The sequence below is a fragment of the Echeneis naucrates genome, chromosome 17, assembly GCF_900963305.1.
Source record: "Echeneis naucrates chromosome 17, fEcheNa1.1, whole genome shotgun sequence".
In the NCBI taxonomy this organism is placed as follows: Eukaryota; Metazoa; Chordata; class Actinopteri; order Carangiformes; family Echeneidae; genus Echeneis; species Echeneis naucrates.
In genome coordinates this window covers 16,497,744-16,513,659 of record NC_042527.1, presented here as the reverse complement: position 1 = coordinate 16,513,659, position 15,916 = coordinate 16,497,744, and the positions used below count along the sequence as shown (strand labels likewise).

General features: G+C 40.0%; 1 protein-coding gene across 1 annotated transcript; it reads left to right on the top strand.

The window, feature by feature from the left end:
- The first annotated feature begins 4,385 nt into the window (after positions 1-4,385).
- ap1m1 (adaptor related protein complex 1 subunit mu 1) lies at positions 4,386-15,307 on the top strand. The gene is made up of 12 exons (XM_029525503.1): positions 4,386-4,565; positions 5,468-5,624; positions 5,763-5,830; positions 5,916-6,046; positions 6,698-6,845; positions 7,020-7,146; positions 7,355-7,497; positions 8,976-9,047; positions 9,329-9,487; positions 9,713-9,838; positions 13,983-14,058; positions 14,472-15,307. Exons 1-12 carry the CDS (start codon positions 4,524-4,526, stop codon positions 14,492-14,494), a joined length of 1,272 nt encoding a protein of 423 aa, XP_029381363.1. The 5' UTR covers positions 4,386-4,523; the 3' UTR covers positions 14,495-15,307.
- Positions 15,308-15,916: the final 609 nt, after the last annotated feature.

Below are 15,916 nucleotides of genomic sequence, written 5' to 3'. Positions count from 1 at the left end.
GAAAATGATTCAGAAGTGAAAAATCAAAAGGACATTGTTCACATAGGTAATACGAGTTACTGAATGTTAATTTTCCGCCCTTTGGGCTGCATATCTATATGCCTGTGTTCTTTCTCTGGAATGCTCAAATTGATGTTAATACCAGAGTGGGTTAGGAAGGACATATTTTTCATTCTGCCGTGGAACGAAAGAGAGCTGTATGGAAAATGATCCAGCCAAAGAAAATTTGGGGGAAAATCTGTCTGTGTGATATACACCAGGCAGCCTGAGCTTCACAAACATAAACCATAGCTCTACTGCAATGAAGATCCTCTTAATTACTGTTGGTCTGATGGATCTTTATTTGGATCATTTTTCTGTATTTTGTGAGGTGCACAGTATAAAAAGCATTGTTCGCAGGGTTAAACATTGTATAGCATTGTATAGACTCCAGGCTCTTCTTACTATATACAGGCTGTAATTATAGGCTCATTTCAGGATGGTATATCTGCACATGAAAGATTATATTACACATAAAATGGCCAATAAAAGGATAGATTTTTAAAAATCATTCCTAACAAAAAGAGCGAAGACTCATTTTTGTTTTTATTTTGTAATCAGTGATAAAGACTTCATAAAACTGTTGGAAATTAGAGATGTGTTTGTGTCCATGTACGTGTGCACTTTATGCATCAACTCTGATGGACCTGTCTGCTTACTTTCAGCTCCTGTGTGCCAGCTGCCCCTGCTAAAAATAAAGATTACAAGGAAAGTCAGAGAACGGTGAGGTCTACAGTGGCCATTTAAGTGACATCTGAAGATAAACACGGGCAGATGCATCTCCTGTTTTTCATGTTGCTTTGCTACCATTTGAATATGCATCCAAATGATTGTTTCTAGTGTTTACACAGACATTTTTTCTGGTTGCACTGGTGTGGTATTTTGAGTTTAAGGAACTTGTAGTTGCAGTAGTTTGAGTGAAAACTGTGTATCTCCAAATTTGGAGATTTTTGATTTGTCCTTGTAAACTGGAGGATCAAGACTTCCCATGTGTCAGGAGATAATTTCCCTTCTTTCCTACCAAAATAAACGACTTCAAATGTCAGCGGATTAGATGGAAAACAGTTGGTTTGAGGTTGCAGAACCTCTGCCTCATTTTATATTGATGGGTGTGGAGACAACTGTAAATACTGTCTCTTGCATTGTTTTGAGTTTGACATTTAGACTTTTTGGTGGTCAGATCAACCTAATAATATCTGACAAATGACATATTAACAGAAAAATATAACCATAAATCCTTAATCAATCAAATCATAAATCAAGTTGACTGTAAGGACTCTCCTCAACATGAAACTGGAGTCTTTTGGGCACAAGTTTATTAAAGTGGTGGCAGTTTAATAGCTTTCAAATCCCAGGGTTAAAACAAGCTTACCTCATGACCGTAATCATAAGAATAGCGACCGTGGGCCATATTGTTATTGCTTCGATACAATGCTGATCAGTTAATGTAGCAGATATCGATTTTGGAAGTGTCTGGTAAACGTGTTTGACTTGCTCAGGTTGTGCAGTGAGCAGATGGGAGGTTTGGAGCAGAGCCAAGAGCAGAGAACAGAGAGCGAAAGAGAGGAGGTGAGGGAGAGCGAAATAGAGACACAGTGAACTGAGAGAAATCAGAACCCTCCCACAGGAAACCAAGCTAAACTCTTCTTCTCCTTGTATGGTAAAAACTCCCCCAAAAGCCACAGGATCGCCTTGGGAGTAGAGTGAAAGTCCTACTAAGTATAAATCACAAAGCCATGGGAATAGTAGAGCAGTGTATATGAACGCTACCACGAGGAATAAAAACACCAACACTTTTACATTTGGTCCTAACTGCTTGATGTCATGCAAGGGGTATGTGAATGCTGATAGAAAAGTCTTAAATGCGAACACTGGTTCAGATGGTTCAAATTTTCCACACAGAAAATGTTGCATTTGGTGCAATTGCCATCTTAAGGAGACAAAAATGAACATCTGATGTTACAAAGGTTTGCTGTGGCAACACCTGCACATCTGATTGATCAGGTATGTCAAGTATGAATCACAGTGTCCTAAGACAAAGCCATTACTCAAACAAAGTAAACATCAGCCCAGCTCAGCTCTCAGACTTCTGTACAAACATGTTTATTGTAAGTGCACTACATCCAGGGATCCCCACACAAATGTTGTGTGCAGGGCATGGAGGTGGCTGAGGGAAGTGGTGATCCGATATATTTGGCTCTGTAACTTAGTCTAGTTGTATCTATGACCTCTGACAATGTCTAGACTCCATCTTACCAGCCAAGGGATCAGAGATCCGTCACATAGATGGGGCACAGTTGTCTTGCAGAAGTCCAGTGCTGAAAGGCCTTTCACACCAAAGCAGGGTGGTGTTCTTCGAGAAAATAGAAAGGAATCATAGAGATGACTTTACCCTTAAGTTCCTGATTTTACAATCTGATTGTGGTATTACCATAATTACCTTATTTAGATGTCAATGCAGATTCTTCACACCAGAAAAAAACAACAAACAAACCCTCACTCCACATCTCTGCAACTGTGACATTACACAGATTCACAATGCACCAGCTGTTTAGGTTAGTGTGTCTGAGCAAGCTTTCAAGACCTCAGTTATTTTAATGATAAGCCAGGAACCCCCACTACAATTAGTTTAGTGACTTTGTATATTAAATGCGCTGACATATTAATAAGTGTTATATTTTTAGATGTATGATGCATCAGAAATTCTACTTATGATTCATAAGTTCTTCCACCTGATTTGGTACAAAGACAGTGAGTGGAGGTTATATCAGCATTTATTTAAGTAACTTGTCAACACAGTTGAGTTAAAATCTTAAAAGAACATAAACAAAATGACACTGTGGATTTGTATGAAATGTTTAATGAATGGCTGTTTATACGAAGATAACTGAGGTTGTGAAAGTTTGTTCTTAGCTATGCCAGATGGCCAAGCTATGCACACAGCCACATGCACATATTTTTTGGTACATTGTTTATCCACATTTGGCTTTTGGGGATAGTTTTCATGTTTCAAACTATGCCTCCAATTCAGTGACAATTTGACGCCACAGGACAAGATTACATTTTAAACTAGATGGTAAAAGTCATTAATCTTTCATTTGATTGTGTACCTGTGCAGACGGATCCATAAAGAAGTGTCCCACTTGCGTTTGGTATCAGGATGAACAGAAACTTTTAGCCCAAGGCCAGGCTTTGTCACTCAAAGTCCGTGTCTCACCTCAAAGTTCTGGTTAAGATAATGTTTGATAATGAAATTTGGCCATGATGGCATAGAATTTGAGATTTTTTGTGTATCTTGACCCACTAGCATTTATTTAATTAATTTGAACCTTTTTTTGACCAACCCCCCCCAAAAAAAACCTGTCTAGTGCAGATCACCACTCCTCCAGCAGAGGAAGCTGCAGGACAATGTCAAAGTTAGTGACAGGCTGAAGCAGATGAACGCAACGTAAGACTATGTGGACATTTAAAGTGGTGCTTAAATTTACCAGAGAAATGCACATATTTATATTTCTCTTTTGTTTGTTTTCCATCTTTTTTTGAAATGTGAATGTATCATGCTTCTCTTATCATCCACACCTCTTCAATTCATAGTAACGACATTTAAAACTCCTGTCTAATTTAGGGGAAAGTTCTTCCTTAGGGTATTACTATTTATTTCAGTAAAAATAAAAAATTAAAACTACACAGTAATCCAAACATAGTAATTTACGTGAATTAGTAAATAGTCTTTTGGTGTCGGCATAAGTGAGACTTGACATAACATGTCAATGAGATAAAGTATCTGTAAGAATAGCTAAATGATGTGAATGATAATGAATGAAGTGATGAAGTAATACACTGTGAGGCAGCACAGTAAACAAATTTAACTTCTGATGAGATTTAATCTGGCACAAAGCTCACACACATCAATGTCATCTGTTATTTTTGTTCAGGAGGGTAATTTAAAACTCCTCGGTGAGTCTGCATTTGGTTCCAGGGCCAACGTGTGGGAAAACACACAAAAGGTAATGCTTGGTAAAATATTATACTTCAAACTTTTATTTGGTATCTTGCCTGTACATGTCCTTTAGATCCTTCTGTACACAATTGTTTCTTTCACGGGACAGTAAATTATTCAGGACACACAAACCTGATATAACTCAATTATTGGATATTTCGTCTCAAACTATCCTGTAATATGGTTACTCTATCTCATCCATTATTGACTCACCCATTATGTTGTGACAAAATTAACATCCACCTCTAAGAGCCCCTGAAGAAAAACATTTCATCTGTCGCCTGTCGTCGGTCCTCCCGGTCTCCGGGGGGCGCTCTTCGGTTCCGGGTTGTCTGTAAACCAGAAAGGGAAGGGTCGCTCTCCTCTTTCCAGTATTATGAATGAAAGTCTGTTCTCTAAATTCAGCCCAGAAGTACTTATTGTCAGACATCATCCTTGCGTGGTTGAAAACGAGCTGAACTAAGCTCGTACAAATTAGTTCAAGATGTCTGCGAGCGCCGTGTACGTTTTGGATTTAAAAGGAAAGGTAAGTTAGCGGCACTCGATGCTCCGTTGCTAAGCTAACATTAGCCTAGCCGCCACATTCTTCGCTGACAGATCGTGATGTGGCTTAATCCTCAGCAGCACGGTTATCCCATCGACGTGGGTTTGTGAGTTTTGTTCCAGCTTCGCTTTGTATTTGGAGAAATTTAAGTTGTAGCTGATCAAAGCGACCTCTTTTGATCTTTTGGGAAAAAGTAAATAGAAAGATGAGGCCGCTGGCTAACGGACAGGTGATGTCAGCTGTTAGCTGCAGGAAGGGAGACTGCCAGATGTTCCTCCAAAAATCCTCAATTTTGACACGTTTTTGCTTTAATGCAACAGTTAACACACAGTGTGTTACATACCCATGACATATTTTCAATCGTAAGAGTCGTCGAGTATGTTCATCTTGTCGAGATGAATGACTGTGATGGTGCTTTCAGTTTACCATCTGTTTGCAGCTGCAGATTACAGATCTGCGGAAGATGATGTAGTTGTTCAGTTGCATCACTGATATAGAAGCTCCTTGACTTATAGCTTACAAAAGAATGGACTTCTGTCATTTAAGTATAAAGGACTGTGCCCATAAAGGACAGGAGATTTCAGATTTCTTATTTAAAGCCCTTTTAATAGGTGTGAAATATATATATATGTGTGTGTGTGTGTGTGTGTGCATTATTTCTGTTAACGAACTGGAAAGCAATTATCATTGAACACACAAAGCTATAACTGCAACAAGTACAACTTTCCTTAGTTCAATTCAGTCAGCTAACATTCTATATTTATATATAATTATTTCATTACAGTACAGTAGTCTTCAGCTTTTCAGCCCTGCATGTAGTCTCCAACATGGAGAACTGTTGATATTACAGACTGCACCAATAAGATACTGCTTCTTCCTCTCAGGTACTGGTGTGCCGAAATTACCGGGGAGATGTGGACATGTCAGAGATTGAGCATTTCATGACCCTTTTGATGGACAAAGAGGAGGAGGGGACGCTCTCTCCAATCTTGGCCCACGGGGGAGTCCGTTTCATGTGGATCAAACACAATAACCTCTACTGTATCCTTTTCTTGATAATTGCATGAGGTATCAGAAAAGAGCCTCAACACCTCTCAGCATCATTTTTTTCTGTGCTTGTTTGCATTTTGATTTTTATTTTTTTTTTGAAGCCCATGTTCTTAACACAAATCACATCAGTGGTTGCAACATCAAAGAAAAATGCAAGTGTCTCACTGGTCTTCTCCTTCTTGTACAAAATTGTTCAGGTAGGTTTGAATGTTTTACTTGCTTTTATTGCACATTGACACCAATTAACACGCAAGTTTATAAAATAACATTAATCTCCTTCAGGTTTTCTCAGAGTATTTCAAAGAACTTGAGGAGGAGAGCATCAGAGATAACTTTGTCATTATTTATGAGCTGATGGATGAACTGATGGACTTTGGCTATCCTCAGACCACTGACAGCAAGATTCTGCAAGAGTGAGTAACCTCCAAGCCACAGTCACACTGCAATTAGCTATATGCTCATTAGTCAACAATGAAAATGAACCAGTTATAACATCTCCCAAAAAAACTGCGTGACATATTCTCACAGATACACCAGTCTTTACCAGAATTCAGGCTGATGACTGATGACCCATAATAGAAACAAAACTGATTATTTCTCATAAGAATTCTGATAAACAAATGAAGAGTGCTCATTGTAACAATTTAGGAGCTTTGATGAACACAGAAATACATCTTTTAACCTCATAATAAATTTACAGAAATCTCACAGTTATTATTGGTAATTATCTTTCATGGATTGTGATAACATTTTGTAATGATGTAGCCTACTGTGTCAGTGTGGCCTTTTGACCCTGTCATTTCTACATACCTGCAGCTCAATAACAAATTACTGGTCATTCCAAAAAGAACTGCAAATGACCGATTGAACTTGGAGGACTGTGATTGACGCAGCAGGCAAACTGGATTTCCCCCAGTGCTCTTGGCCTGTAATAAGTCAATCCATCCTCCCTTTCAACTATGACAGTCTCCCTTCTTTTTTGATACTTTCTGGGAACTCACCACCGCAGACAGTTGATTTCCTCTTTCCTCAGTTTTGCCTCAGTGTTTGTTTTTATCTCTCAGATACATAACCCAGGAGGGGCACAAGCTAGACACTGGCGCCCCGCGACCCCCCGCCACAGTAACCAATGCTGTATCCTGGCGGTCAGAGGGCATCAAGTACAGGAAGAATGAAGTCTTCCTGGACGTCATTGAGTCAGTCAACCTCCTGGTAGGAACTTTGTTGCTTAAGGAATGCCTCTTTCAGTGTTTGTAAACTTCCTCCCCCATGTGTGTGTGCGCGTGCGTCACAGTTTAGACGTTTCAGATGATCATCTTGTGTTTCCTGTGACTGAAAATTTTTTTTTGTCCCCTGACACCAACTTTCGATTCCCCTATTTTTCAGGTTAGTGCCAATGGTAATGTTCTTCGTAGTGAGATTGTTGGCTCCATTAAGATGCGTGTGTTCCTGTCTGGAATGCCAGAGTTGCGGTTGGGCCTTAATGACAAGGTTCTGTTTGAAAATACTGGACGTGAGTTTCTCTCTTATAACAGATTTCAGTCCAATTATGCTCACTGATGTTTTGGGCTGGACAATGGAATAAATTGTAATGATTAGAAAGCACCTTGTCAAAGCAGAGTTTGACAGTTTGACAGTGGAATGGTTTATACTAGTTCATGTGAAGCTGTTCCATTCCTCTTTTTACAACTATTGATTGTTGTTTGGTTTTTTTAATATAGGAGGGAAGAGTAAATCAGTAGAGCTGGAAGATGTCAAGTTCCACCAGTGTGTCCGTCTGTCTCGATTTGAGAACGACCGCACCATCTCCTTTATTCCTCCTGATGGAGAGTTTGAGCTCATGTCCTACCGTCTCAACACTCATGTGAGTACTTTGAGTTAACGTCAGCTCACTCCTCTCATTGGCTGAAGCGAAATCAATAGTCTGGGGGTAACCACACAAGGATATGAAAATACCAGCAAACCAGAGAGTTCTTCAATCATAACTTCATAAGCTTGTGCCTAGAATTCACAGCAGAAGACTGCATATCGATCAGAATGAATCCCAAAGCTCCATCTGACAATGATTTACTTTATTGCCGTTTATGATCTTAATGATCAGCATTGTTCCAGAGTTGAGACAAAATGGCTCCATCGTGGTTAAGAGAAATGAAAAAATATTCCTGCTGAAACTTCTTTTCTAAGCATACTATTCATCAACAACAGTCAGAAGCCTACTAAACTACTATATCATGTTTAAATAACTGTGGTTAAAAGCAGGTGAGTAATGTGTCATGTTCCCACACTGTAATAAAAGATCTGGGATGATCACTCACAGTCATGAGTATGGATTTGTTAAGCGGCCCACCACAAAAGCTCCCACAAATACTGCCAGCAGGTTTAGTCTCCTGCAGGTTTCTTGCTGACATTTACAAAACTCTAAATCGTAGATATATTGCTTTTTGATTGAGCAGCGAGGTCTACAACAAGCTTGACGAGAAGGCATAGTCACAAGTACATATTTACACACAAGCCTGGAAAAAAAATTAAAAAAGATGGGACCTTGGCCAAAGCCAGATCAAGCTCATGCATTGTCATCAACCAGAACCAGCCCACAAGCATTTCAAATAGGAAAAAGCATAATCATTAAAATACAAGGGAACAACATTTTTTGAGTGATATACTGTATATATATATCTCCCCCCTTGTGTTCAAGAGGGTTGAAACAAAGCTCAAATTCTTAATAAATGTTTCACAACAGCGTTTTGCCAGTAAGGGAAGTAGGAGAGTGGATTTCTTTCCAATAGTAGCTGCTAGAAATTGCCACAAATGAATCTGCAGTTTGTTACCCAAGAAGCAACTTCCTAAATGCCTGATCACATGTCAACATGGCGTGCCTTGTTACATGTGACACGTACACTTTCTTTAAAATAAAAAACAACAAACATTTAGCGCTTTGTTCAAAGCTAAACTGTCTAATATCAACATCAGAATGAGTCTCTAAATTTTAAAATATATGACATGTATGTAGATATAAAGAACATGTTGCATAATGACAGAATGTGACAAGTGGCGCAATCCAAGCTTTTCCCTGGATTTATTCTACAACACAGAGAGAACACAACACTCGATCAACACAATGACAATATGGGTATTGGACTGTTGCTTTTTGTTAGCTGTTGTGGGAACAAAGTAAACCATACATGTATTTAACATTTAATGTTGGTTTTTGTTGAGTAATTAAACCTGCTATCCACTAGGTGGAGACTGTGTCATATGATATTTGTATTGCTGTGCTTGTTCAATGCTGCAAAACTTGTAAAGCTTTAGGTACAATATTCATATTTTTTATGTGCTGTGTAGGTGAAGCCTCTGATCTGGATTGAATCTGTTATTGAGAAGCACTCCCACAGCCGGATTGAGTACATGATCAAGGTCAGCCACTAGTTCAGGTGGTACACTGGTTGCCATGCATTTTGCAGGTGCATTGTTGTGTTGCTTTATCTGGATTCCCATAGTAACAGTGGGGGGAAAAAAGTAGTTTAACAAATTCACAACCGAATGTACTGACTAATGATTTTCAGGAGCAGCTTGTGTGATGTCTCACGTTGCCATGCAAAACTAAGCCTGATGATATAATAGTTATTGAAAACAATAATTAAGTCTTGTAAAAGCAGGACTTGGTTCAAACTTGACCTGTTTGTTTCTCGTGTCAGGCAAAGAGCCAGTTCAAAAGGCGTTCCACAGCCAACAACGTGGAGATCCACATTCCTGTGCCAACGGATGCCGACTCACCCAAATTCAAGACCACAGTGGGCAGTGTAAAGTGGGTGCCTGAGAACAGCGAGATTGTTTGGTCAATCAAGTCCTTCCCTGTGAGCAGAAAAAATGACTCATGAGAATCTCAAATGGTTACAAATGACTTTGCTTATTTTCTTCATCTGACCTTAAAATTCAGAACTTGTTTACTTAATGGAAATAAAACTTGTTATTGCTCTCTGAAACCGAGCAAAGCTGCTGCAGATCCAAAAGTGATTGCTTGTTTCCTTTGAAATTTCGAATACAAGTTGTTTTTGAGTTTTTGTCGTGACTTCTCACAGGGTGGAAAAGAGTATTTGATGCGAGCCCACTTTGGCCTGCCCAGTGTGGAAGCTGAAGACAAGGAAGGGAAGCCACCAATCAGTGTAAAGTTTGAGATCCCATACTTCACCACCTCAGGCATCCAGGTATATTGTATGCTCAAACACACACACACACACACACACACACACACACACACACACACATACAAACATACAAGCGCAACTCTTTATATTCCATGGGTAATATCTTAACCTCATTCTTTTTACATCCTTTCAGCCACACATTTTTTTATTTGGGACTACATCTGTTTAGGGACGGTCAGAAAGTGTTTACCATTCCTGCAAAGTAAACCACCAGGGAGAAGAATCAAACAAATGTTGCTGTTTCTATGCACCTGCTCTTTGATTCTTAGCCAGTGTGCGTGCATTCACAGAGCAAATATCTTGAGGTTCTCAGTTGCTTCCGTGTCCCTCCGTATTAAGAATAAATGGCACATAGCATATCTCACATGTCCTGTCCCCTCAGAGCAGGAATCCAAACAATTCATGTTTGGCCTTCGAGTTGGCCAGAGGGGGCAGTAAGGCTGCACTGAGAGACAGACTCTGAGACTGAGTTTATGGGAGAGAACATTTCTAATGTTGCCTGTGGCAGAAAGCAACTGCTCAGCAACTTGAACTTGGCCCTTTGCCTTAAAGTTAATCACAGTGATAGAAAATGTCATTCTTAGTTACAGGTAACTGGATTCATTGGGTTTTTATTGTGATTCCCATGAAACTGAGAGAGACACTAATGTTTTTCCTTCATGTTTGAATGAAAGCCTTTGCTGACCACAGACTTGCACAGATGTGCAGCACATACTGTATAATCACAGTTGTCCTGTGATTATATGTGTAGCACCACAGTAACACAAAATTATGTTTTCCCATGTCTCGATGTGAAGAAACAATGGCAACTTGACAAACTCCATTTTGAAATAATCATGTTAATGTCCTGAAGCAAAGAAAACATTTTCAGATAAGATTTATATTATTTAAGACTATTGTGCTTGTTGTGCTCTAAAGCAAGAGTGCAACAAGACACGGTACAATACCATTTAAAAACTGCCCCAAATACAAGAAGACGATAGACTTGGCCCACAGTCACAGTTCCTGAATCAATCAATCAGATGGGACAATAAATTATATTCACTTAAGTACTGCTATACAATTAGTATAGTATTGTAAAGTAAATTAAAGGAAGTGCAAGTTTAAAGTCAAGAACATTAAATCTTGGTCACTGAGGATTAATGAATTCTTTTCTAAAAAAGCAGATGTTTGAATATATGAGCTTCAAAACATCCTTTCAACTAACACTTGATACTTAGTAACTAACAGAGGTCTGACGCTCCTCCCTCACTCTTATTTACTTCTTAACTTTTGACACTGGCTTGTGTATGACTCTCATTAAAAAAGCAAAGAGATCATATTTTCCAGCTTCTGCACATTTCCTGTGAGAGTCAATAAAACATTATTAAGTTGTATGGACATTATGCAGCCCACTCGGAAATAAGCCTCTCAGAACCAATTTAATTGAAATGTATGATTCTTGTAATTTGGGTGGTTATGCTAGTGTAAGAATTCTTGCCATTTTCCACGGTAATTTGGCAGCTGAAAGAAATAATCACATTTTTGTTCCTTCCTTTCAAATCTTTGCCAATTCATATATTAGCAGATGCTCAAATAAAAGCCTGAACTGTAGTAAATCACAGTGCAGAGGCAAAGACAGGCACAGAGTCACTGACATCTTTCAAAAATGTGTGGAAAAAACACATTGTGAGTGCGGGGTAAACCCTGGGAAGGTCACCAGTCCATCACAGGGTCAACACACAGAGACAGACAGAGACCAACAACCCCTCAGACCTACACATAGTTTAGAGTCATACTGATCTAATCATTTTTTTGTAATGGAGTAATATTAAAAGTTACATGACAAACTGTCAAAAATAAAAGCTACTAGAAAGAGTGAAATTATCTGTGGCTAACACACTCAAGCAAGTGCTGGAAATGGAGATGAGGCTCAGTGGGGTTGAATTTAGTACATTTCTCACACCTCACATTTTTTGAGAGTCGAAAGGATTAAGCACTAAACTTGATTTTAAGTTCTGGCTCTTCCTATTTAAAGAAAAACAGAGGTTAAGCCTAGGTTAATTTAATACATAATAATATAGTTCATTGGAATGTCTTCGGTCCACCTGGAGATTACCTTGCAGCATGTAAAAGTCTTTGCAGCACAGCTGTCAGTCAGTGCTCTTCTTCACTGACCAAAAACTTAAAACAACTTCTCACAGCAGTCACACTGTGGTTTACCCAACATAGCAATGGCAACCTATTGAGAGCCATATTCCCATGAAACTCGTGTGACAAGCCTGTAACCTACCCCTTATTACAGGCTGCTAGCAGGCCCGATCTCAGACTCTAATGCCGCCAATAACACCACTCTCTACGTGTGAGAAGAGGCCATGAAGTTTAATTAGATGCATGTAAATATCAAAGCATGAGAAAGTTCCTCTTAACTCTACCACTAAGTGTAGGGGAGTTCACATGTGAAGTGTGCATGATGCACGTAACTGCACCTTTTAAATTTAACTAGAAAAAGAGCAACCCCACACTTTAGCCAAGTGCCAATAAGTGCAGAGCTGTAGTTATTTTTTCAAATCTCCCTTCTTTAGGTGATGTCGAGAGAACCCAAACAAGTTGGCAGACACTTTTTGGGCCATAGCTTCTACCAAAAGCCTGATAAATCCAGACCACACATGCAGTCTGTACTTACCAAGAGAGATACAACAAACATCCTATTTCCCCTTCTCATCTTACAAGCCATAATGATATTTTGCAGAGGATGGCCTTTGGTGCCATTTTGCTGACTATGTACCCACGGTCAGGGCGAATACACGTCTGGCTCCTGGGTTCAGAGAGAAGTGCTGTGCCTGCAGACCCGGTGATCCCGCGTCTGTGTGTTTGTCGTCATGTGTCTGGAGGCCACGGCGCTCTCTCTCTCTGACCTCACTGTGTAGTGGAAGGTAATAACAAGGCGGCCAATGCCGAGGCCTTACCAAAGGCCCGCCGCTACTTGACCCACAAATTCTTGCCCTGTCTGTCCCACTCTTCAGCTGGGAACCAGTATGGCAGAGACACGGCACGGCAGCATATCACAGGGAAGGCTTGCGTCAGCCTTCAAATGGCTGCATCCTCATCACTGTTAGTGTGAAAGCCTTTGTCAGGGTTTGTGTGAAAGCTCTCAGTGCAGAAGAGCACTGAGACATAAAAGATAGGCCTGTAATTAATTTCCTCTACAGGGCAAGTTGACATAGAAGACGTTTTCAATGTTATAAACCTATAAATCCAAAATCAACATGTACATTTTTGTTAAAATGAAATACATCTCTGCAATTTCCTCCTTCTGACTGGCAAGAACAATGCAATTATGTTCAGTGAGGATCAGCATTGTGTTGGTGCTTTTAGAGTCTCTTCTCGAAATTCACTTCTGTGGTAACAGGTCTGGTGAAATATCAGTTAATGGCTTGTGAAAGTTGTCTGAAATGTTGCTGATATTTTTGCTGACATATCTTTTTTTTTCTTTTTTTATAAAAATACTGTTATGTAAATTTACTCTGTATGTCCCTTGAAAGCTTCTGTTCAGGCACTTCCTCCTTCTCAGTATGACTCGTACTACAGCTTCCTCATCGCATCACTACTCTTACTACTTGACACAAGTCTAAAGAAGAATTCTGATGGAGTTCTGTCTTTTCAGTGTGAAACTCTTCTCACCTGTTGGCTTTCAAAGTGTTTCTGAAAGGTTTGGAGCTGCCTGCAAGTTGCAGACAACTGACTACAGTCAGTCCATCATTGACCCAGAGTCAAGGCAAAATCAGTATTTGTACATAATACAGCTCTGAGCATATGACCAGTGATACAGCAGTAGTGCAGCTAACCATTACCAGAAACAATGAATATGTGGTAATTCTGTACTTTTAGGGTTAGGGTTCGGGTATTTATATTTTAGTGCTTCGTAAATCTTCCTGGCACTGTCTCTCCAGCATGGACATATATATATATTTTTTGCAATACTGAGTACCATTATAGGCAAAAAATGCAAATGACAAGCTCTGCATTTTCAAGATCAGGCAGTTTTCTCATCCAAAGGTCGCTTAACTAGGGATTTATGGCATGATTTATGGCATGATGTGCGCAACAATCATTACCTGCCTTGAGTTGGTCATGTGAGTTTTTTGTATTTGTTTTCCAACAGGTGCGTTACCTAAAGATCATTGAGAAGAGTGGATATCAGGCTTTGCCATGGGTGCGCTACATCACCCAAAATGGAGGTGGGTGAAGATCACTAGTACTTAAGAGTGAGAGTGCCCATATGTGCAGGTATTAGGCAACAGTTGGGCAATGTAGTGCAATGTGGTGGGAACTGACCTTGTACTGATGCAGCACTACGGAAAGGGGATACAGTGTAGAACATGGGCAGTGTGGCAACGTCCTGTGAAATGTGAGAAAGTGAACTTGATCATCTTTGTTTTGTCAAGCTTCCCTGATCTTCTTACTGAGATTACCAAGGTTGCACATGTTGGTCTTTTTGCTAATGCCGACAATAATTGCCCAACATCCTCATCTCATTTCCTTTGTATTCCATTCATTCTGGGTGGAAAGCATCAGCTGTCCCCACTCGATTTCTCTCTGATTCCCTCTTTTCTTTGTCCATTTGATTAAGTCCCGTCCATTTCCTCCTCAGATTACCAGCTCCGGACCCAGTAGGCAGCGCTTCAGCCAGCAGTGCAGGCAGGTGGAAATAGGAGGGGGCGGAGTCAACCCCATAATGCGCTATCAATGGCAGGTGTCAGTCATGAGACTGTCAGTATCTACAGTACTTTTGTTTCCTTTTTGTATTTGTTGAACTTATATTCATTTCAGATCAATGCAAATATTAAATGGAGCCTTCGGTTAGGCAAGGTTTAAAGAAAACTTATTGTTTTACTACTGTGTGGCTCCTTATGTGAGCAGGGCTTAAGGAAGCAGGAGCAATGTTTACATCTAACCGATACAGCGCAGAGTGTTACACGGTTGATCACGGAGGCTCAAATGGCTCGAAAGCAGATGTTACAATTCTCTTGAAGTTACTGTAATCGCCTCCACACAGAAAAATAACACACTCACCGGTCAGTCTGAGTATGATGTTTTTTATATGAAGCTGCTGCTTTGTTCTGCCACAATTCCTATTTGTTGATTATCTGTATATATTTGTTACATCTTAATGAACTTCAAGTCAGTGTTATTAGTTTAATACCTGTACATTTCAACGTGAAGCTCTTTATTTTGTATTGTCACCTTCATGTAATGCCATTGAAACACGTCAGAGCAATGCCTTCCTGCTTGGCTGTTGTGCTTTTTATCCATTAGTTTGTCTCCCTTGACATTCAGCTTTGGAAAAAAGAAAAAAAGAAAGAAAACATTGAATCGCAGTGAGTTTAAGTTTCACGTTAAGTCCACTTTTCCACCCCAACACCTGTGTCCCCCTCCTCCCCCCACTTTCTGTAGCCAAACAATTTTAAATCATTAAATGTCTATTTAGAGAAACTGTTCCATGGTCTGCTTGCGTCATTTCTTACGTTATGTCACTACAGTCATCAAGGTGACCTGTTACAGTGTCATCCACAGGCACCTGTCCGACAGACCGGCGAGGAATGCTGAATGGAGCGGAAAGCTCTGCAGAGACACACAGTAGGAGGGAGGGTTTCCTGTATCAGGCTTGTGGCTTTAGCTGACTGTGGACGGTTCTTTCCATCCCATCCTGGAGGTATTTTCAAACAGTGCAACTCTTAATACCCAGCGCCCGTGATATCATAGGCAACTGAAAGCCAGTACTCCGTAAACATGAAGGAGAGCTTGGAAGGATGTGACTCAAACTGTGGTCAGCGGTCACAGACATGCGAGAGAAATGTAGGACGGACTAACACAGACTAGCTATTGTTCATGCCAAGCCAGACTGCAGTGGTCCCACATGAGGTCATACCTTAAGTTTACCTCGTACGGGGCACTGTGATATTCTTTAATTCGTGTGACTCAGTGTAAGCAGGTGCTGAAGATCGTGACTCCATGTCATTGTGACCAGAAATGCCAGATTTTCTCTGATTACTTGATGGACTGGATTCTATTGTAGCCTTCTTTGAGCACCTTTTC

Excerpts from the sequence above, each read along its gene's own strand:
- ap1m1 (XM_029525503.1), top strand. The coding sequence starts at position 4,524 with ATGTCTGCGAGCGCCGTGTACGTTTTGGATTTAAAAGGAAAG. Across the intron at positions 4,566-5,467 it reads TTTTGGATTTAAAAGGAAAG|GTACTGGTGTGCCGAAATTA; the intron begins GTAAGTTAGCGG and ends TCTTCCTCTCAG. Across the intron at positions 6,846-7,019 it reads TTGAGTCAGTCAACCTCCTG|GTTAGTGCCAATGGTAATGT; the intron begins GTAGGAACTTTG and ends CCTATTTTTCAG.